Source organism: Pochonia chlamydosporia, chromosome 5 (genome assembly GCF_001653235.2).
Source record: "Pochonia chlamydosporia 170 chromosome 5, whole genome shotgun sequence".
Lineage (NCBI taxonomy): Eukaryota > Fungi > Ascomycota > Sordariomycetes > Hypocreales > Clavicipitaceae > Pochonia > Pochonia chlamydosporia.
The window spans coordinates 2,728,628-2,748,203 of NC_035794.1; the positions used below are offsets into that span (position 1 = coordinate 2,728,628).

Here is a 19,576-nt window from a genome sequence, read left to right on the forward strand (position 1 = left end):
ACGGATGACGGCTTGGTGGGGTCAACCTTGGAGTCTGGTTTCAAGAGCTTCAGGCAGGCGCGGGGGTCTTTGTACAGCTGCCCCACCCGATCCGATTTCAACATTGAATGCTCAAAGCCAAAACATGGGCTAGACCCGGTACGCAAGGTAGCTACCCTGTGTTGAATATAATTGTTTAGAGCTTCTTCAACTTGTGACGTCGCGATTACTGGCAAGACATGATGCGTGCACAGTCGCATCTGCTATTTTGGGAGCAAGGTTCGGGAATTTGTAGTTGATTCATATCTACGGATTATAGAAACGTGGGCCATGAGCAGCTCAAAGAGTCTTTTGCCCTGGCTCAATTTAACATGGTTTCACCCACCATACCAGGCTTTCAAGCTTTTGCCCCTGCCAGTTCGGACGCTCTATACTTCCAATATCCCTCACGAATTGGATCCCATTTCTCCCCAAGCCTTTGGAGACAAAGCGTAGCTTTGCTCACATCGCCAGACTGAGCGTAGACATCAACCAATAAATCCAATGCATGAGAGCTTCTCACATCTTCGCTGTCCTCACCCAAGTTGGATACAAACTGCTCTGAGAATTCACCAACTTCGGAAAAGCTTCTTCCACCTTTTGCAAGTGCCCCTCGGAGATAGTTCCAACTAGATTGGTTTTGAGGCGCCAATGCAATCTTTTCCTTCGCATACTCCACCTCTCTGTCAATGATTGCAGCCGGGACCTTTGAGTCGCGCGCTGTGGCCGGAAGACCTGGGGTAGCAATGCTAGGGTCAGAGAAGACTAGGAAGAAGCGGTGCGACCACGCCGAGTTGTTCCTGATGTCGTCTTCGATCAAATTCTGTGTTGCTGCCAGTTCTGTGATGTTCCACATGCCCAACTTTGCCACCAAATACTGTCGAAAAGACCACACGTGATAATTTTTGGTGTCCTCCTCGAGCATACTATTGATGAATTGTGTCTCAGTCCGTGATAGTTTCTTGATGGTGTCTTCGTCGTCGGCTATACTCGGGAAATAGTAGTCTAGCAGAAGCTGGCGATGGTGCCAAATTTGATAGTTTTTCAGGTTTGCCAACGCTACTTTGTTCAGCCAGTCGATTTCCTCGGGAACAGGCAGCTTCAGCGTCTGGATAATTTTGAAGCGATACAGCCACACGGTATAATGGGCAGGATTCATCGATATGACATGCTCAGTCAGGCGGAGGCACCTTGGCGAACACTCCTCCGCAGCCATTACGGCGCGAAGGTAGGAAACGGCTAACGCTGTCAGCGACATCTCAAAACACTCATCATTGTCTATGACACACCTTCGGCATAGTCTTCTGGGTAGGCAATTTGGGCGAGAGCATCGTCAGGTTCGCTAAGGGGAATGGGAATCACATCATCCCATTCAGGATCATTTGAAAGCGATCCCGTGATTTCGCCGTATAGGTCCCGACTCAAGGCGGCCATATCTTGTCGTCTGCGTTTCTCCGACTCAATTTCTTCGGTCGAGACGTCACTGCCGCTCACAACCTCTTTTTGTCGTCTGCAGACAAATTGACGGTGGAGGATGTCTGAAGCTGCCAGTCGGGCTTGTTTGACGGAATACTGCTCGAAATCTTCGAGCTGATACGTGCCAATCTCGCGACCGTTTCTGTCTTTGCCCCAGCTGTAGCCTTTTCGAAGACGGCGGATGGGTAGCCCGTCCTTGGTGACTTGTTTCCAGTATTCTCGCTCTGCTTTATTCGTGAGAGGTATTTTGTGATCGGCAACCGGCTGAATTAACTTCGTGTAGGTGTATGTCTTCTTCTCGGCAGGAGTCAGGCCTGGAAAACCAGTTTCTTCGAATCGCTTCTCGACTGGGTTCGTCTGGTAAAACCGCTGAGCCGTGCGGTCGTCTAACGTCTCTGGAATAGGTTCGGCAGCTAAAGAGTAAGCTTGGTTCACTATCTGGATATGCCATGTCTTTTATACTTGGAGAATAAGTACCCTTGGTTTCTGGATTGCTCGCCTTTGGGACAACTTTTGCCTTGGGCGGCATGGCTGCAGTGTGGATGGTGGGGTAGAGGTTCAAGAATGGGAGTTTGGTTTGGGGAGAGCTATTGTTCTTTGCATGGCTCCACCAACATTTTGTCTGCCGTTGGTGTCAAGGTTGCATAGCTTTCCAAGCCCGAGGAAACCATCCATGTTATCGCATGGCAAGACGACGGGATAGGGACTTTAATTTGACAAGTTGTTCGTATTGTTGCGAGTTGAGACTCAACCGTAATGTGCATCAAGCGGTCGGCACCCAATATTTCCGGTTACAACTTAAGCTATTCTTGGGAGCGGAAAGTCTAGATCAAAACACCAATGCTAACCAAACTCCAACTCCGGGAACCAAATACGCGTGTGATGCGATGCTCTCCAAAGCATAACCGACATTGGTAAAACCAGAACAGATTCCCACTACCAAATTCCCACTACCAAATCTGTGTCCCATTCGCCCATGTTTTGTCGTACAGTCGTAAGATGTCGCCTCGAGCATGTCATTCATAATGCACGGAAATTTTGCGACATGATAAGCCAGCGCTTGATCCCCCGAGGGGGATTTCTCGCCATCGCGTCCCAGTTAGGTACAAGGACAAAGGTCTCGTTGAACATCTTTTGTGGTGCTTCCCGTCCCTTGCCGAACTGCACCCTGCCCATGGTCGTAACCACGATGCTCATTCGGCCCCCGTTCTTCTCGACCTTGTTGTTATCGTGAATGTTATCGGGCGCCCCATACTGAGATGATGGGTTAATGACGTGGGCATCCAGAGATTCTATCTCATAGCGCACGCCTTGGCCTTGTGCCTCTAATAACGTGGAGTAGTCTGCAGGTGTCGCAACAACAGAACCGTTGATGGAGATGTCGGCTGCGATAGAGTAACGTGACGAGGAGTTGATATAGAAGGGAAGGAGTGTCGATCGATTATTTATGGCTTGGTAATAGTGGTTTATAAAGGTTTCCGCGGCTGGATTGTAAACATGTGAGAAATTTGCCAACACACGATCTCGACGAGATAAGCTTACCTTCGCTGGACGCTCTAACTTCAGTATCTGAGTCCGGGAGAGGCATATTGCTGATATCTACGCGAAGCTTGGGAATGCGTCCTCGCAAGAACGTAACGTGAATAAATGTGAAAAGCGCTCCCTGAGCAAATGATGGGACGGATTGTCAAATGGTTTGCGTTTCGGAGCTGCAAGACAGTTATCGCCCAAAGTCAATTCACACAGTGGGGCTATCTTCGGCCGCTACAGCCTGGGTTGTGTGGACAACATCTTGACACCAAGCTACAACGCGTTGGACTGCAGGGTCTCCTCGACCTTCATATTCCAACGATGCGACCATTGTCCTCACAAACCTTCAAGGGCGCACGGCGAGGCCGTTTGAGATTTTCGACGCCGTCGAAATGGATCTGCGGCAGCTGCCAGCCCCGGCGCATTGCACAAGCTAGATGGAGCAGCTGCAACAGCTCCGTCACTGGAACGCCCGAGAAGCCATATTATATCACGACTCCTATCTTCTATGTCAATGCTGGTATGAATGATAGCTATATGCTAGCCAAAGTGGTATGCTAACCATAGACGGACCGCAGCACCGCATATCGGCCACCTTTACACCATGGTTCTCGCAGACGTGCTCAAACGATGGCAGCAAATCAAGGGCAGGGACACTTTTTTCCTGACGGGAACCGACGAGCACGGCATGAAGATTCAGCGAGCAGCCGCTAAGGAGGGTGTTCCACCCAAAGAATTCTGCGACAATTACTCCAACAAGTTTCGGGAATTGGCTGCGGCGGGCGACATATCCTACGATGCATTTATGAGAACAACGAGCCCCGAGCATAAGGAGTCGGTCAGTGAATTCTGGCTACAGTTGAAACATAGTCTCCCAGAACATTTGGGACTCTACAAGGGTACGCATGAAGGGTGGTATGCCGTGAGTGATGAGTGCTTCTACCCAGAAGACATGGTTCGACCCGATATCGTGCCTCAGACGGGGAAGAAAATCATGGTTAGCGACGAAACAGGAAGCGAGGTGGAATGGATTAAAGAGGAAACCTGGTTCTTTCCATTGACCAAGTACAAGGATGCTCTGTTGAAATTTTATGCCGAAAATCCCAACTGGATCACCCCGGCGCATCGGATGAACGAAGTTCGTAACTGGGTGGAAAACCATCTTGAGGACCTGTCCATCACAAGACCAGCCTCTCGACTGAGCTGGGGAATTCCTGACCCCGAGGACCACAACCAGACTATATATGTCTGGGTTGATGCGTTGATTAATTACATTACGCAGGCAGGCTACGGCAGTAAGTGGCATTCGGCATCTGAGAACATGGGAATCTGGCCGGCGGATATGCAAATTATCGGAAAAGACATCTTGCGATTCCACGCAATCTACTGGCCAGCCCTGCTAATGGCTCTTGGCCTCCCACCTCCCAAGCGGTTACTATGCCACAATCACTGGACGATGTCGAATCGAAAAATGTCTAAATCCTTAGGGAACGTGGTTAATCCTTTCTTTGCTGTGCAGCGCTGGGATATAGATCCTTTGCGATACTTTTTGATGCGAAACGGAAGCTTTACCAAGGATATGAGCTACTCGAATCAATTAATTGGATCAGTTTATGCTAAAGAGTTGCAAGCGAACATTGGCAACCTATTTTATCGAATTGCGAGGCCCAAGGTTACCGCAAAGTGGTCAACACTAGAGGCGGTCACCGCGTTCCGCAGCGGTACATTCAAAGAAGTATCTGAGCACACCTCGCAGCAACTCTTTTATAGCCTGGACGAGCATCTGGAAAAAGTGACTCCCGCATTTTATGAGGAGATGGAGAATTGCAATACTGGAGGTGCAATTCGGGAAATCTTTAATCTTCTCCGTGAGGTATGTCACGGGTTTACACACCGAGGCAGCTGAAGTGGTACTGACATATTGTAGACAAACCGCTACGTCACTGACACCGAACCTTGGAAGCTTGTCAAGAACTCAGACACCGAGTCCAGGGTTCTACTCAACTTGGTAATCTACAACTGCGCGGAGGCATTGCGTATCTCTGGCATCTTGCTGCAACCAATCATGCCCAGCAAGTCAGAATTGCTGCTAAATGAGCTGGGAGTTAAGGAACATAGGCGCACAGTTGAGTATGCTTCCAAGGGCAAGGATGCAGACTATGGGACGGACGCCAAGACTGGAGATCCCGCTGCAAGGTTGAAGAAATGGGACACCATTTTCCCCCCGACGCCAAATGCAAATGACTCGGATGCAGAGGTAATGGAGCAATTGAGCTCAGCATTCCACGATAAAACAAAGAACAAAATGAACCAAGTTGCGGAGCTTCTGGCTATGGAGGCTCGAATGGGCGAGGAGGCCGTGGCGAAGATGCTGGCGGAAGTGCATGCTGCGCGAAAACAGAAGCTGGCCAGCCCGTAATATGGTGGACATGGTCAACAAATGTAGAACATGGATCTGTGTATAACTATCTGTAAATTCTGTATTTTTATGAAGGAGGCGAGCTGAATACTACTCACCCTGTACAATACATCTGCTTTGGTTTTTTTTTTTTTTTTTTGGCTAATTTGACATGGTACAGTTTCTGCGAAATGTGTGGTTGCTGATGTCAACTTTTACCTCAGACTTGTAGTCGCCCTCCACAGCAAAACTTCAACTCCAAAATTTCGTCGCATCAGCAACCACTCGTGCTCAGTCTGGCGAATCGCCCCGACCACCACCAATATGAGGGTCAACGAGGAGCTACGCAAGTTAAATCCGTTCCAAGGCTAGGGTACAGCAATTAACAATGCACAGTCGTTACAACGAACAGGGTGACACTTGTCCCCTACAAGGCGTATCATGTCGCCAAATACCACAGTTGGATGGAAGACCCGGTATTTTGTTTCGCCCATCAAACCAGGCGCAGTCCTGAACGCAAAATAACCAGTGATCTAGGATATTCGAGAGGCGACAGCCTCAGAGCGATTGACACTGACAGAGGAATACGAGAATCAGCAGTCCTGGCACACCGATCCGGAAAAGCTCACCTTCATCGTTTGTGAGCACGTCAAGCCAGAGCAAGAAGTCTCCCATTCCCTCCAAGCAAAAGTGATTGATGCGGAGGACCGTATGATCGGAGACATCAACTTTTTCATTTACGTAGATGATGAGACGAACGCAGATGATACGCAAGAGGAAGAGATAGTCGAAAAGACAGGGCAATACGATGGTGCTGAGGAAGCAGGGACGCGACAAACAGAGGCGAAAATTATGTTGAGAGGTGAAGTAGACGTTATGATTGCAGAGCAGCGATATCGCAGGCGAGGCTACGGGAAAGGCTCTGTGATGGCCCTACTAATGTTCTTGAGACGGAACATGAGGAGCATATTAGACGAGTATTCACGCGGTGTTGGAATTACGCGCGAAGTCGAAATGACGACCCTCATGGTCAAAATACAAGAGGAAAATATGGCAAGCCGGCAGCTGTTTAGTTGGCTCGGCTTTAAGGAATGCGGTGGTGTAAATTATTTTGGAGAGGTCACGATGATAATGCCGTGGGAAGCGATTGACAGCTTGGTTGATCAGTGGTTGAATGACGGAGAAGTTTACGGACAGTTCAAATACGAAGAGTAATGAATGCAATGTGAGACAATTGCTCAGTTTCATGCTCTCGTGCAGATATAGAGATGTATGGGAGGTAAAGTGACGGACAGACAATTCCGAATCGTGTCAGAGTAGCCTCGACGTCAGCAAAGTACGTACACGAACGGAAGATGTCGTCTCTCTATGAGTTAGCTAGCCCAACTAACGAACGCTCCGTTATGCGTCGTTCCTGGGAACATGAAAGCGAAACGAGGCTGTGATCGATCTTGCTCAAAATTTTGCGCTGCAGAGTTCAAAGTCCTTATGTTGTTCTAACCACATAAGGCTGGCCGGATCAACGCTGTCAGACACCAAACCGGTTACGTTGAAGACTAGTCTGATTCGAATTGCGGAAACAAAACTGTCAGCATTGATTCGTTGAAATTGATTCTGTTCAACTCATTCGGATTGGCTCTTTTTATCCGGTGACTCACTGCGGCCAACTGACATGAATCTGAGATTGGATCTGTATCGGCAACAGGGGGATGCAGAAACGGTCGGCTTCAACCATATAAGTCGCGGGCTTTCTCGAGGTCGCGCGTTGGCTTTCGTTCATCTTGTAAACATTTCCATCTGCTGGAATAAATCATCTCACAATCCAAAATGACGCAAGCCGATACCTTGACGGCCAAAACGGCTGCAACCAAAGTCAAACAGCCCACACCAGAGGAAATCATGAAAGACTACAACTACGATCCAGACGGAGTAATGCGCATTTCGCGCCGCAAAGTGCCGTACTCCCTAGAAATCCAAGATCCCGATCCAAACTGGCCGATCCAATTCGAGTCTCTCAAAGCCGACATCGAAGCAGCTCTCGGCCCCAAAGCAATCTGCATCTCACACGTCGGATCGACCAGCGTTCCAGGTCTCCCTGCCAAAAACATCATCGACATTGACCTGACTGTCGCAGACACCGCCAACCAGGACGACTACATACCTGCCCTGGAATCTGCGGGTTTTCAATGGACGTTGTACGAGCCAGGCTGGCATAATCACCATTTTCTTGTTCGATATGAGCCCATGACGAACCTGCACGTCTTTTCGGAGGGGTGCCCAGAACTGGTTCGGCACCAAATGTTTAGAAATCACATTCTCAACAACAAGGAGGACCGGGAGCTTTACATCAAGGCCAAGAGGGATGCTGCTAGTGTAACAACCCAGAATGGAGAGCAAGGAATGGACTATAACTTACGAAAAGAGAAGGTGATTCGGGAGATTTTGCAGAGGATTTGGAAAGAGGCGGGCTTTATAGAGTGAGTTGGTGATGTGTTGAGTGATGAGTGACTGATTAAAATGACATGATGAAAAATGGCGACTGAGAGGTGAATGGTTTGGCTGTGAACACAGGTATGCTAGATTGACTTGGATTGCGATCTATTGACAAGATAGAGTTTGGAAGAAATTGAATGGAATGGTTCTGTTTTGCTTCCAAGCACTACTTGCTGATTGATGCGTCATGACGGACTGGTCGATCTGCTCTCTGACTATCATCTCTGGAAGCTCTGCCCTCAGTCGCACAAGGTAACTATCTATGAACAACCAGATGCCACCTTGAGGGAATTCCGCTCTTCACTTACTGCAAATCGATGGTCTATAAAGCCTCAAGGTAGGACGCACATTGGTCGGACGCTGAGTTATCATCTGCCGGAAAGAGATTTCCATTTCAGCCCATGCCGACGACCCGTATACCTCCCACCTATACGCTGATATATGCCTGGCCATTTTAATTACCCCAATGACGCAGCTGAGACCCTGAAACATAATTCGACGCCAACAAACCGGTTTGTCAAACCTCAACAACAACACAGTACCGAGAGCCGGGGCATCAAGCCATCCCGGCTCGTGCCTAAACGCCATGCTCGTGTTCACAGCACCCTTCGTGGGCTTGGCAACCCTTTCGACCATTATCACGAGTGAAGACCAAGTCTTGCCGCAGCGTACCAGCATATGCAATTTACAACCCCACGTAAGCCGGGCGCAAAAATACCCCGACTTGCGATTCAGCTGCCATTTATACCCGTTTCATGACGCTGGTGATTTGACGATTTGTTGACATGGAGTTTTGTTCCAGCTGGCCCTACATACACCGCAACTGCCACGAGCTAGCGATACGAGACCATACCGCCTGGGCAAATATTCGGCGCATAAACGAGTGTTGCGATTTCACACTTCGCATGGATGCGATTTGTCACTAGGAACTGTCTCAAAACTGTTCTTATTGGACATCTAGAGGCTATTGCAAATTTGTCTCTATCTTCGAGTCAACGGGAACTTCCGGCTGAGGTTATGCCTTGTTCATGGCTTACACGCGACATTCTTTACAAGTTGCTCAAGGAAGCCCCAAGGATTTCCAGTTTATCAGGATGGCATAAGGAACAAATCAAGCTTTCAGCCGTTAGTGCTTGCCGAGGCGGATGTAAATGCCGTGCTGCATACAATACAAGCTTGCCAGATGGAGCTTATATATTTTGTCAATGCCGTGCAAGAATGCAACTGGGTTGTCATCGACAATCTCATGAATACAAATAACCTGTCACCCCCCCGTCTGAAGTACTCCGTACTGTTCTTGTAGTTTGTCTATCGTCCCACACATCCGCGTCTTATTTTCCTCAGCTAGCCACCATGCATCAATCAATCTTCACCATCCTCTCCATCACGACACTCGCTCTCTGCAACGCAACTCCAACTACAGCGCCTACAACCACAGCTCCTCCATCCTTCAGTATCCCATGTGTAGTTGGCAACAACCAGCCATGTCCAACATCATGGGCATGCACTCCAACTGAGACTTGCACACCAGGGCACCGGTGCGGTGGTCTCTGCTTCACACCTCCGCCCATCGCCACCGTCATCCCCTGCACCATGGGAGACAACTGCCGTTGTCCTGATAGCAGCACCTGCACGCCTACAATGATTTCCACTCCTGGGCAACCCTGGGGAGGACAGTGCATTGCCACGGGTCCAGCACAGGGTGGTCTACCGCCTTGCCAAGTTGGCCGGAGAAACCAATGTTCAACGGGGAGCATTTGTACTCCAACCATGTCTTGTTCCAAGGGCCATCGCTGCGGAGGGCTTTGCATTGCTACCGGGCTGCCGCCGATTACATCCTGCGTCATGGGGAATAACTCTCCATGTGCGCCATCGAGCACTTGTACGCCGACTATGATGTGCACGCCTGGGTCTCCCTGTGGAGGGCAGTGTATTTAGGACTTGATGGGAAGTAGGGAACATTGAGAGCAGATCATGAGCGAAAATGGCAAGCCAAGGCGAGAATCAGGGGTGTTGAGGTGCGAATTCCGCTTGCGATTTTATACTTTTAATGCAGGTCATGTATTGTCGCTGTTCTTTGATCCTCAATCATGATGAGTTCGTCAAACATTGACTGACACTCTAGCTGCTGAAGAACAGGCGTGCAGCCAATGACGGTAACCAAACCACAACCACACATTCTTATTTGTGATGTTATTTATCAATTGCAGTTCAGAAAAAGTAATAAAAGGAACATCATATTAAAAAAGTAACTGAGTAAATAATGCCTTTGAGTAGCCGACTGTCACGTACACAGATTAATTCACCCATAACAACTCCCAGTGGCCAAACTGCGACCCACAAGTACCGCCTCCACCAATCACAACCCTCCAAAATTTCCATGCCATCAAACATCCAATCCATCTCCTTCAACATCACCACTTCAACTCCAACCAAACCCAAACTACAACGACAATCGGACCAGCCTCACAATGCAGTCCCTCACGCGCCTCGCGCGCCCTCTCATCTCCAAATCAATCACCCCAATTCGGTGCGCACGCCGCAAGCTCACCCACAACCACAATCTCAGCAAGCTAACGCAAAACAGAACATTCACAACCCTCTCCCCTCTACGACCATCACTCACCCCCCTCCGCCGACCGGCCCTCACATCCTTCACGCCATCGCCCAATGCCGTTACCAGCGAAACCGCCGACCTCGTCTGCCAAAGCGCCGTGTCGTCGCACCCTGCTCTGTGTGGGCTGCAATTGCGCTTCGGCCCGCGAAACACGATGAACGGACATACGAGGCTGGTTCAGAAGCGGAGACATGGCTTCCTGTACCGGATGCGCAGTAGGACGGGGAGAAAGATTTTGCTTAGGAGACGGATGAAGGGGAGGAAGCAGCTGGCTCAGTAGGCGAGGCTGGAACTACTGAGTGTGTACAATGGAATTGATGGAGTCCGGGGGGAGGTTGTATATTATGTGTGAGGCTGTGGGCCATATAGATGACGGCATAGCAAACCTACATTGTACTACTACCACTAAATAGAATTACTTTTGACATGCCATGACCGCGTTATAAGAGGGAACTAATGTAATTGGTATATTTGCTATGATATTCAGCATTGATACTGTATCATTGCAAACCCTTGACCACGTTTGTGCATTTCAACCCATCAACATGGCACGAAACCCTCGGATCATCACTTGCGCTACCTATCCATACATTGTATGCTCCATCAACCGCAGGGATAACCCAATCCTGAAGAACCACATCCCACACACTCAAATCCTTTCTGGTCAGCTGCAGCTCGAGAGTCGTGCTCTCGCCAGGCGCAAGTGTTTTTGTCTTCTCAAAGTCGCGGAGTTGGAGAACAGGCGTCTCATAGCCATTATCTCTGGGAAACTGCAGGTACGCCTGTACGGAAGCCTTGCCAGAGTACTTGGATCCGACATTACTAACCGTAACAGACAACTTATAGGCAACATCCCACAAGGCAGGGTTGCCTCCTTCGCCGCCGCCAGAGCGAGGACCGGGCTTCTGGGTCGTAGAGTAGCCGTCGGGGTAGGGGTACTTTTTACTGACGTTTGCGGCGGCAGCTTTTGCTTCTGCGGCCGTGAGCCACGAGTAAATGTATCGCCAGTGCTTGTGGAATCCGTTCGGAGCGACTGCTTCGCTTGCGGCCGGGATAGCCTGAGTATAGTCGAGAATGCCTGTCTTTGGGGAGCGGGCGGGTGGCGTCTTGCTCATTTGGCCAACTTTGGTGATTGTTGCGTTGGAGTACGTGAAGTTGGTATAGCTGAGACCGTGGCCGAATGCAAAACGAGGTTGAATGCCGTTCTTATTCAACCAACGGTAGTCAATATAGAGACCTTCCGTGTATGTATCTTGTGGCTGATTCAGGAACGCCGAGTTGATCAAATCGGTTACGCTTTTCGGCATGTCTTCTTCTTTCTTCGTAATCGAGTACGGGAGATGTCCATTTGGCGACACTTCTCCGAATAGCACTTCGGCGAGGGAGCGCCCGGCTTCTTGGCCTGGAAGATGGGTGATCAATACGGATTTTACTGAGGGCAGGTCGATCCATTTTTCCAGGATCAGAGGTCCTACGGTGTGGGCGACGACAATGACATTCTTGTATTTTGCGGCGGCATCTTGGACGAGCTTGTCCCCGTTGTGCCATGCGTAGAGACCAGATGCATCTCTGTCGCCATGATTTCCTTCGACAGTGTACGTGTTTTCGCCGGCATCAGAGGTGATGAAAACAATGGCAACGTCAGTGTCCTTGGGCTGATCGACTAGCGACGGAAAAGAATCGGTATTATAAAACTGGACATCTGTGGCCTTGGTCTTGATGCCGGAGATCGGATCGTCAAGGTACATGTAATCCACCGTGCCAGATCCCCATCCTTGCCCAAGAGTGCCCTTGTTGCAGTTTCGATCAGCGCACGCATTGGGACCATCTGGGTTGGTTTGAGCTCCGGTGCCAAATATCTTGAACGATTGAGACGCATTCAGTGGTAGCAAGTTACCATTGTTTTTTAGAAGAGTGATGGCATCTTGAGCCACTTGACGGGCAATTACGTCATGGTCGGCTTGAACGGGCACGAACTGGTTCACCACTTCGGTTGGCGTGTCTGGCCAGGCAGCTGGGTATCGGAGGCCCTCACGGTTCCTCGTGTTTGTGTCGAAGTTGGTCTCAGGGAAGTTTTTGTCCTGTCCCATTTTGTACCATGCAGCCACGATGCGTGTAGCCATGTCGTTCAGCCTATCCATTGGCACGGAGCCGTTCAGCACGGATCTGCTGAGTTCGTACATCCAGTAAGAGGTCCCGAAGAGAGGGATCTGGGTGTCACCAGGCATGTCCATATCCAGGCCGGCAATGGCAGACGCCACACCGGACATGTGAGCAAGCCAGTCGGATTGCACAAAGCCCTGGAAACCAAGTTCGTCCTTGAGCAAGCCGTTGATAAGGTATGGATGCTGACTGCAGGCGGTGCCATTGACCTGTGGCAATTAGCTAGCCGTCTTAAAAGTTCCAAACATCTCACCGCACAAGACATACCGCATTGTATGCAATCATCACTGACCCAACTCCAGCCCGAATTCCCTCTGCAAAAGGCCACATATATACTTCGTGTAATACTCGATCATCTGCAGGGTTTCACAAGGTTAGCCTGGGTTCGGAGTTGCGAGGACTAGGTTGCCCTCCTCTCGTACCAATGTTGGCGCTGTACGCATATTGAAACGGATTGTACATGCGGTACATTTCCTGCTCGTTGCCAATGAAGTGCTTAATAGTGGCAATTACACCTTGCTCTTGAACACCTTTGATCGTCTCACGAGCCCCAACGGCCTGCAATGACGGATCGGCACCGAATCCCTCCCAGTTGCGGCCACCTTTGGGTTTCCGTCCGATAGGGCCAACAGTCGGACCTAGCCAGACATTGACGCCTTTCCCACGAGCCTCCTTACCAATAGCGACACCACGCTGATACATGAGCTTTTTGTCAAAAGTTGCTCCAGTGGTAATGCCATCGGGGAAAACCGTCACATTGTCCGCTTGTCGAACTCCATTGTGCGCGTCGTTGAGACACAGCTGTGGAAATCCTACGCGAAATGCTGACCCAGTATTCCCGTTGCAATGTCTGGATAGTTAGTCACTGCCGCCTTCAAACACTGGTCCGAGTTTAACAAGATTGAAGTTGTGTGAATGCTATCACTTACCCTACCCATGGGTGTTAGCTCCGGCCACGGCAACAGTTGGTTTCACAGAGCACGCAAAAACACCTTACCCATGAATATGCCACTCCCGGCGGTAATGTTTGTTTTCTCCGCCAGGGTCATGGAGGCCACAAAGTCTCTGGCTTTACGATAGCTCTCTTGCCAGTCGTCAACCCATCCTCCATAGGGCGCCGGGTAGTATGGCGGCACATCATAGCCATCAGGAACAAATGATCTTTGAGCCACGGTATCTGGCGCTGGACTACCGATCACGCTGGCAGATAGTGCAGCGATGAGAGCCGCACTCCTCAATTTGGCCGTGGCCATTTTCGCAAGCTTTAGAACCGACGTGAAGAAGGTCAGGAGAGGTTGCACATGACAGGGTGAGAGGAAAACCCTACAAAATGTACTCCGTAGACTCGGGAAGTCTGAAGTTTCGCGAGGTGGCTGGCAAATGCCGATCACGATATCATTTCAAACAAGGGAAAGAGCGGCAGAGTAGGGTCCGGGAGCAGCAATAAATAAACCAACAATCAAGCTTGCATCGTATATTAGATGGTCTTAAGATCGGACAAGGTAACTGCAACGTCGGCTAAACACATGAGGCTAGGCATGGGAATGGCTCATGTGTCCATCCCATGACGCTACTACTCCGGAGGCACATGGCTGTCCGGTCTGATGGCTTGGAAGCTTCCACGTCCGTCCCCTTGACTGGATTCGGGAAGGGACATGGAGTCTAAGACATGCGGTCAAAGAAGCAAGAATGGCAAGCGCCGCCAGTTACGACGGCGCAATGTCGTTCGTGATGTCTGTGATGTCAGGTGGGTTGCATTGTATGTTGTGATGACCCAGGTGATAGAAGAGCGAGTATCGATTGATTCGGTTCAACTGCGCAGTTGTAGTTGGTTGGCGCATTTGTTAGCCTCAATACTTTTACCCAACCGAGGGCGGGCGGAGGTCCGTCACTTGAAGGCGAATCGTATTGTCTTGTTTGGGTGAGGATCGGCTCACGAGTTCAATAATGTGGATTTATCGACTAATCTGCGGACAATCGTAGCACTTGGCACTGTAACATTTGGTGCAAGCAAAATCCTAAGAAGGGTACTTAAGTGGTTTAGTTCAATTTGATGCATTTAAAGATCGGATGGGGGGATTGAAATGGCCTAGTCTTACTGTGAGGGCTGCCATTTCTGGCATGATTGCTGTCGGGATAGTTCAATGCCGACAAGTCATGAATCTGCCATGGTTACACGGCGGCTTCAATGTTCTTGGTCGAGGAACAGCATCTCCAGAAGGCGCATTCAGAGTCTCTGATGCTCTGACTTGTGGTGCGAGGTATTTGATAGATTCAAGAACATGATGAACTGGGGAGTAATATGACAAAAGGGGTCGGAAGGATTGCCACTTTTCACAGAGATAGTTACCGTGCACGACCTTCGAATGTCCCGCATCTGGGAACATTGAAGGTTTCAGAGGCGCTGGGTCAACTGGTGGACGGGCAATGGCTGGATTGGAATTCACCTAGGTACACTGCAGCTCAGTCATTGAACCCGTGCCCTCCATCGTGCATGTACGTACGAGCCTGCATGTGTGCTCTTTGACATTCAAATTCGACCAGCACGTCCATGTCAACGCATCCAACATTGAAGCCGTCTGGTTTGCGCTGGCTGCTGAATCAAACCCCCACACTTTCATGGACCCATGAAAGACCCCAGTGCCATCATGCGGGATGATGTTCCTTGATTGGGCCTGTGCCGCTTTTTGCAGTCCAGGTATCTACTTAAGTATTTAGCCTCCATGTCCGCTCTCACTGATCAATGCTGCAAATTCGTCAGCTCAGCAGGTCCGAAGAAAGGCACATCGAGGACCAGACAGGAAAAACCACCCAGATGGTGAATAATTTGGGGAAGTAAATGTAGCTCTGGACAAGGACCATCGCAAGCTAGTAGCATCGCTAGCTGCAAGTTGCACCGAAGCAGACCAGTTGATCTTTTCCAAGCCATATCAATTGATCACCACTGCACATTCCTTCAACCGATCGCCGCTCATCTCCACGCCGCCGTCTTGACACGCGGCTTGCTTGAGTGCATTTTAAAGGCCTCGCGAAATAATACGCCGTGGCCTCAGCTCTTGTCTGGTAGCCAATACGCCAAGCCGGGTGTATTCTGCGTAAGTACGAGTCTGGTCCATGTCTGGTCTGGTTCGATCTGGTTGCGTGTCTTTGGCTAAACCCATCAAGCTCAGCCAAACTGCCACTAACTAATGCCACCCACAAAATAGGGGTGGCGCTATTTCACCGTCCGCTTTCAATCTTGACTCCTTCTTCATTGATTTTTCCACTTCAGACACATCCAAACCCATTTGGCCGCGCCCATGGCCATCCGCTCGTTATAGCCTGGCGAGCAAATATTCGAACCATCCAGTCCGGCCCGTGTGTGACGCACAGCACAGTCTCTGTCCGATCCCTGACCTTGATCGGTGGCCGCATTGTGCTACTTGCTGCGACTTGCCCGCTGTCAAATCTCGAAATCTGCCCGCCAGAGTAGGATCGACTGCAAATCAGTATCATCCCCAGCGTCAAAGCTGCGTGGACGCGCGACACAACACTGACGGCCCGCAATAATCGGAGAAGAGCAGATAAATCATGGATACTTCCAAGGCTTTGGGCGGCGTTCAATCGCGCGTCTTCAAACGAATTGCAATTACCGTCCTTGCCTTTACGCTGTCGGCTGGCATCATGGTCGCCTTGTTCACGTATGCCCCAGAAAAACACTTGCAGCGCATCTCCAACGCTGTGGGCATTCCCTTCAAGGCATGGCCTATCCCTCAATGCGGCGGTTTCATCGGCTCCAATGAAATTTGGGAAGCATCGCAAACAAAATATCAACATCTTCGAGACGACAAATTCACGTATGCCTTGTCTTTGTTCTGCACACCGCATGTTTATTTGCTGAGTACTTTCGCTAACTTATTTGCTCACAGCATCGCCATGCAAACATATCGACGGCCGAAGGAACTAAACGACACGCTACATGCGCTACTAGCCGAAAAGATCCCCTCCCTGCAAGAAGTAGTCGTGGTGTGGAATGATCTTGAGAACGCACCTCCCCCGAATTACAAATCGAAGTATGGCGTACCTGTGCGCTATCGACACTCAAAAGAGAACAGCCTCAACCAGAAGCTGTTGCCCGATCCCGCATACGAAACCCAAGCAATTTTCCTGTCCGATGACGATATTTATTTCAAGCCCAGGGACCTTGAATTCGTCTTCCAGTCCTGGCGCAAGTTCGGGCGACGACGCATGACTGGTGGGTTCACTCGCTGCGCCGTCCGAGAAGCTAACGGCAAATGGAAATACTCTTTTTGTTCCAAGGACGAGGGCCATAACAACTACAACATGATTTTATCCGGACTCGCCTTTGCCCACATCTCGTTCCTGGACTACTATTCCTCCCAAGACGAAATCCCCAAGAAGATCCGTGCTTACGTCGATGAGCATTTCAACTGCGAGGACATTGCCATGAACTTTCTCACGTCATTATTGACGGGCGAAGGTCCCCTGCTTGTCAAGGGCAAGGACCCGTACGTGAGCTTTGTGCCGACCAACGGCATTAGCACCAAACCTGGACACATTGAAGCTAGAAGCAAATGCATCAATGACTACAACGACATGTTCAAGTGTATGCCGTTGATTGACGAGACGGCGCATATTGAGCCCGGTGTTATTATTTCATGATACCCCTCCAACGATTACATTTAATGCCCTTTCTGCTGTATATTTTTGGCCTGCTGCTCTTGATTGTACATAACACGAAATTGGTGGCAGGGACTCGATTGTTTCGATACCTTACGACTGATCGATTTTCTCTTCCCTAGTATCCTGGTGATGATAAACTTCACTGGCTCTGGTATGCTCCAAATGCATGGAAGTGGATGTGGTCTTGACATATTTCATGTATCTCGTTGCAATGGACTTGGCAGACATCCGCGACTTGTGGCGGAGAATCCAGTCTTTGGAGACTAGTGCCGCTGTCTTGTATGTTATTCTTTTTTTTTGTTTGCTTTTGTCGATTGACACTACTCTAAGAGTAGCTAAAAGTTTTGGGAATGCATGTCGGTCAAGGCATCCTAGCATAGGTACTAGGTGTTAAGGGATTTGAATTTCGTTGCGCTCAGTTTATCTATTTGCATCTCATGTAATACTTCTAAACGTAGGAGACAACTTGATAATAGTTACTCTTATAATAGCTTATAGATTTTTATATGAATTATATATTTTTATATTTTAGTGGTAGTAGCGTTTTCTAACTAATATTCTATAGTAAATTATGTAATAAGACAGCCTTATTCGCTTAAGAGGAAAAAGAAGTTAATAAAGAAGCTCTTAATTAAAATATATTAAAAGATTAATAAAGACTTTAAATATCTGGTGTATTCTTACTAGATAAAATATCATTTAAATAAGAAAGGCCTTAAGATAGCTAATTATTTAATATATTTACTACTTATTGTAAGGGACTGGCCTAGGGGCTCCTGCAAACTAGCGTCGCTAATAGTAACTTTTCTCATAAGGAGAAGAAGAAGAAGAAGAACGGGGTTTGCGCGGTTCCTAGCAGCACCCTTATAGGATCCGGTTCAGCTCCGGTATAGACCCGTAGTGGGCCCTTTAGTAGCTCTCCCCACGTGCCTGTCTCCTTCTTCCCTAAGATCCAAGCGTCACGCTTGAATCCATGACACTTATTAATATTTCTCTATTACTAACTAAAAGCTTTTCTTTTAATATAAATAATACTTTATAAAGGCATCTCTAGAGCATCATTAAAAACTACACTACAATTATAGTATATATAGTATAGTGTGTAGTGTAGTGCAGTATACTATACTTATTACGTGCTAGAATTAACAAGAATACAGTCAGTTCTAGTCGGTATTATGTAGGTATCTTTGTGTTATATAGAAGAGTTATAAGGTAAAGAAATGCAAATACGTCTAAGTTCTAATATGTAAGAGTTATTAAATTCTACTTTCTAGATGCTAGACCTAACTATATAGGGGCTAATTCTATCACGTGCGACTTATCGGTTTGCACCGTAATAATACTACATACTATACTAATTAAGAAAATCATTATAGTGTAGTTACTATACTACTAACAATACTACAAACCTTTTTAGAAACTATAAACTATACTATAAAACTATATTTATAGTATATATTTATTAGCCAAGGAGAAACAATTCTCTCTTTTACCTATATACTAGCTATAAGATTAAATAAAAATACCAAGTTCTCTCTTTTTTTAACTCTTTTATTAAACCTTTAAGTGTAACGTAAGTGCATATTGGATGCACCAACACATTTGATGCACCACTCGCACTTCTATAGTAAATTAGCATTTAAGCTTCTAGTTAAAACCACAGAAAGTAAATAAAATTAAGTGCTATTTTGCTATCCTATTATCTATATTATAATAAAGCTAATAATTTACCTTTAGGCCTTACTAATATATAAATATTTAGAGATTCTATAAAGTATATAGTGTAAATTAGAATTTTTTAGACGTCTAGCTAAGTAGCTACCCTAAAGCTTGGAAAGTCTAGAATTAGGTGTTTTTAGTAGTTAAATACCTTATGTTAAGTTTATAGCTATTTTTAGTTATAAATGCGGGTTTTTGCAGGGATATAAAATCAACTATTTGTATGGGATTTAGGGTGGTGCATCAAATGTGTTGGTGCATCCGGTATGCACTTACGTTAAGTAATTTTGCTTATATAAAAAAATATATAATATTTTATTGGGGGAAAAGACACACACCTAGCAGTAAGGCTAGATGCATGGGTTTTATTATCTAGGGCCATAGTAAGCTGGGAGGAATCCAAGAAAGTTAGGGAATTTAAGAAAGTTAGGAAATTTAGGAAAGTTAGGAAGGGAGGGAGGCTTCTAAAGGAATAGTAG

The 19,576-nt window shown here is 48.0% G+C and overlaps 10 protein-coding genes across 10 annotated transcripts; 6 read left to right on the top strand and 4 right to left on the bottom strand.

Annotated features, from left to right (window-relative positions):
- Window positions 1-376: 376 nt before the first annotated feature.
- Window positions 377-2,023, bottom strand: VFPPC_16284 (protein farnesyltransferase; the record flags this gene model as incomplete). Its single annotated transcript, XM_018294037.1, has 3 exons — window positions 377-1,257; window positions 1,308-1,907; window positions 1,972-2,023. The coding sequence occupies 3 exons, from the start codon at window positions 2,021-2,023 to the stop codon at window positions 377-379; spliced, it is 1,533 nt and encodes a 510-aa protein (XP_018142253.1).
- Window positions 2,024-2,514: 491 nt separating this feature from the next.
- VFPPC_06122 (nuclear transport factor 2, Eukaryote) lies at window positions 2,515-3,082 on the bottom strand (the record flags this gene model as incomplete). The annotated part of the gene is made up of 2 exons (XM_018285213.1): window positions 2,515-2,978; window positions 3,037-3,082. 2 exons carry the CDS (start codon window positions 3,080-3,082, stop codon window positions 2,515-2,517), a joined length of 510 nt encoding a protein of 169 aa, XP_018142254.1.
- A 263-nt stretch (window positions 3,083-3,345) lies between these two features.
- On the top strand, window positions 3,346-6,637 carry VFPPC_06123 (methionyl-tRNA synthetase; the record flags this gene model as incomplete). Its single annotated transcript, XM_022428494.1, has 6 exons — window positions 3,346-3,544; window positions 3,603-4,897; window positions 4,952-5,439; window positions 5,655-5,752; window positions 5,819-5,898; window positions 5,960-6,637. The coding sequence occupies 6 exons, from the start codon at window positions 3,346-3,348 to the stop codon at window positions 6,635-6,637; spliced, it is 2,838 nt and encodes a 945-aa protein (XP_022284304.1).
- A 612-nt stretch (window positions 6,638-7,249) lies between these two features.
- Window positions 7,250-7,903, top strand: VFPPC_06125 (GrpB domain-containing protein; the record flags this gene model as incomplete). Its single annotated transcript, XM_018285215.1, has 1 exon — window positions 7,250-7,903. One exon carries the CDS (start codon window positions 7,250-7,252, stop codon window positions 7,901-7,903), a length of 654 nt encoding a protein of 217 aa, XP_018142256.1.
- Window positions 7,904-8,824: 921 nt separating this feature from the next.
- Window positions 8,825-9,175, top strand: VFPPC_16285 (hypothetical protein; the record flags this gene model as incomplete). Its single annotated transcript, XM_018294038.1, has 1 exon — window positions 8,825-9,175. One exon carries the CDS (start codon window positions 8,825-8,827, stop codon window positions 9,173-9,175), a length of 351 nt encoding a protein of 116 aa, XP_018142257.1.
- A 93-nt stretch (window positions 9,176-9,268) lies between these two features.
- Window positions 9,269-9,853, top strand: VFPPC_16286 (hypothetical protein; the record flags this gene model as incomplete). Its single annotated transcript, XM_018294039.1, has 1 exon — window positions 9,269-9,853. The coding sequence occupies one exon, from the start codon at window positions 9,269-9,271 to the stop codon at window positions 9,851-9,853; it is 585 nt and encodes a 194-aa protein (XP_018142258.1).
- A 325-nt stretch (window positions 9,854-10,178) lies between these two features.
- Window positions 10,179-10,751, top strand: VFPPC_16287 (hypothetical protein; the record flags this gene model as incomplete). The annotated part of the gene is made up of 2 exons (XM_018294040.2): window positions 10,179-10,460; window positions 10,503-10,751. 2 exons carry the CDS (start codon window positions 10,179-10,181, stop codon window positions 10,749-10,751), a joined length of 531 nt encoding a protein of 176 aa, XP_018142259.2.
- A 281-nt stretch (window positions 10,752-11,032) lies between these two features.
- Window positions 11,033-13,948, bottom strand: VFPPC_06126 (beta-glucosidase 1 precursor; the record flags this gene model as incomplete). Its single annotated transcript, XM_018285216.1, has 4 exons — window positions 11,033-12,904; window positions 12,963-13,051; window positions 13,118-13,519; window positions 13,693-13,948. 4 exons carry the CDS (start codon window positions 13,946-13,948, stop codon window positions 11,033-11,035), a joined length of 2,619 nt encoding a protein of 872 aa, XP_018142260.1.
- An 888-nt stretch (window positions 13,949-14,836) lies between these two features.
- On the bottom strand, window positions 14,837-15,082 carry VFPPC_17936 (hypothetical protein; the record flags this gene model as incomplete). The annotated part of the gene is made up of 1 exon (XM_022429605.1): window positions 14,837-15,082. One exon carries the CDS (start codon window positions 15,080-15,082, stop codon window positions 14,837-14,839), a length of 246 nt encoding a protein of 81 aa, XP_022285341.1.
- Window positions 15,083-16,265: 1,183 nt separating this feature from the next.
- Window positions 16,266-17,357, top strand: VFPPC_06128 (exostoses (multiple)-like 3; the record flags this gene model as incomplete). Its single annotated transcript, XM_018285217.1, has 2 exons — window positions 16,266-16,531; window positions 16,604-17,357. The coding sequence occupies 2 exons, from the start codon at window positions 16,266-16,268 to the stop codon at window positions 17,355-17,357; spliced, it is 1,020 nt and encodes a 339-aa protein (XP_018142261.1).
- Window positions 17,358-19,576: the final 2,219 nt, after the last annotated feature.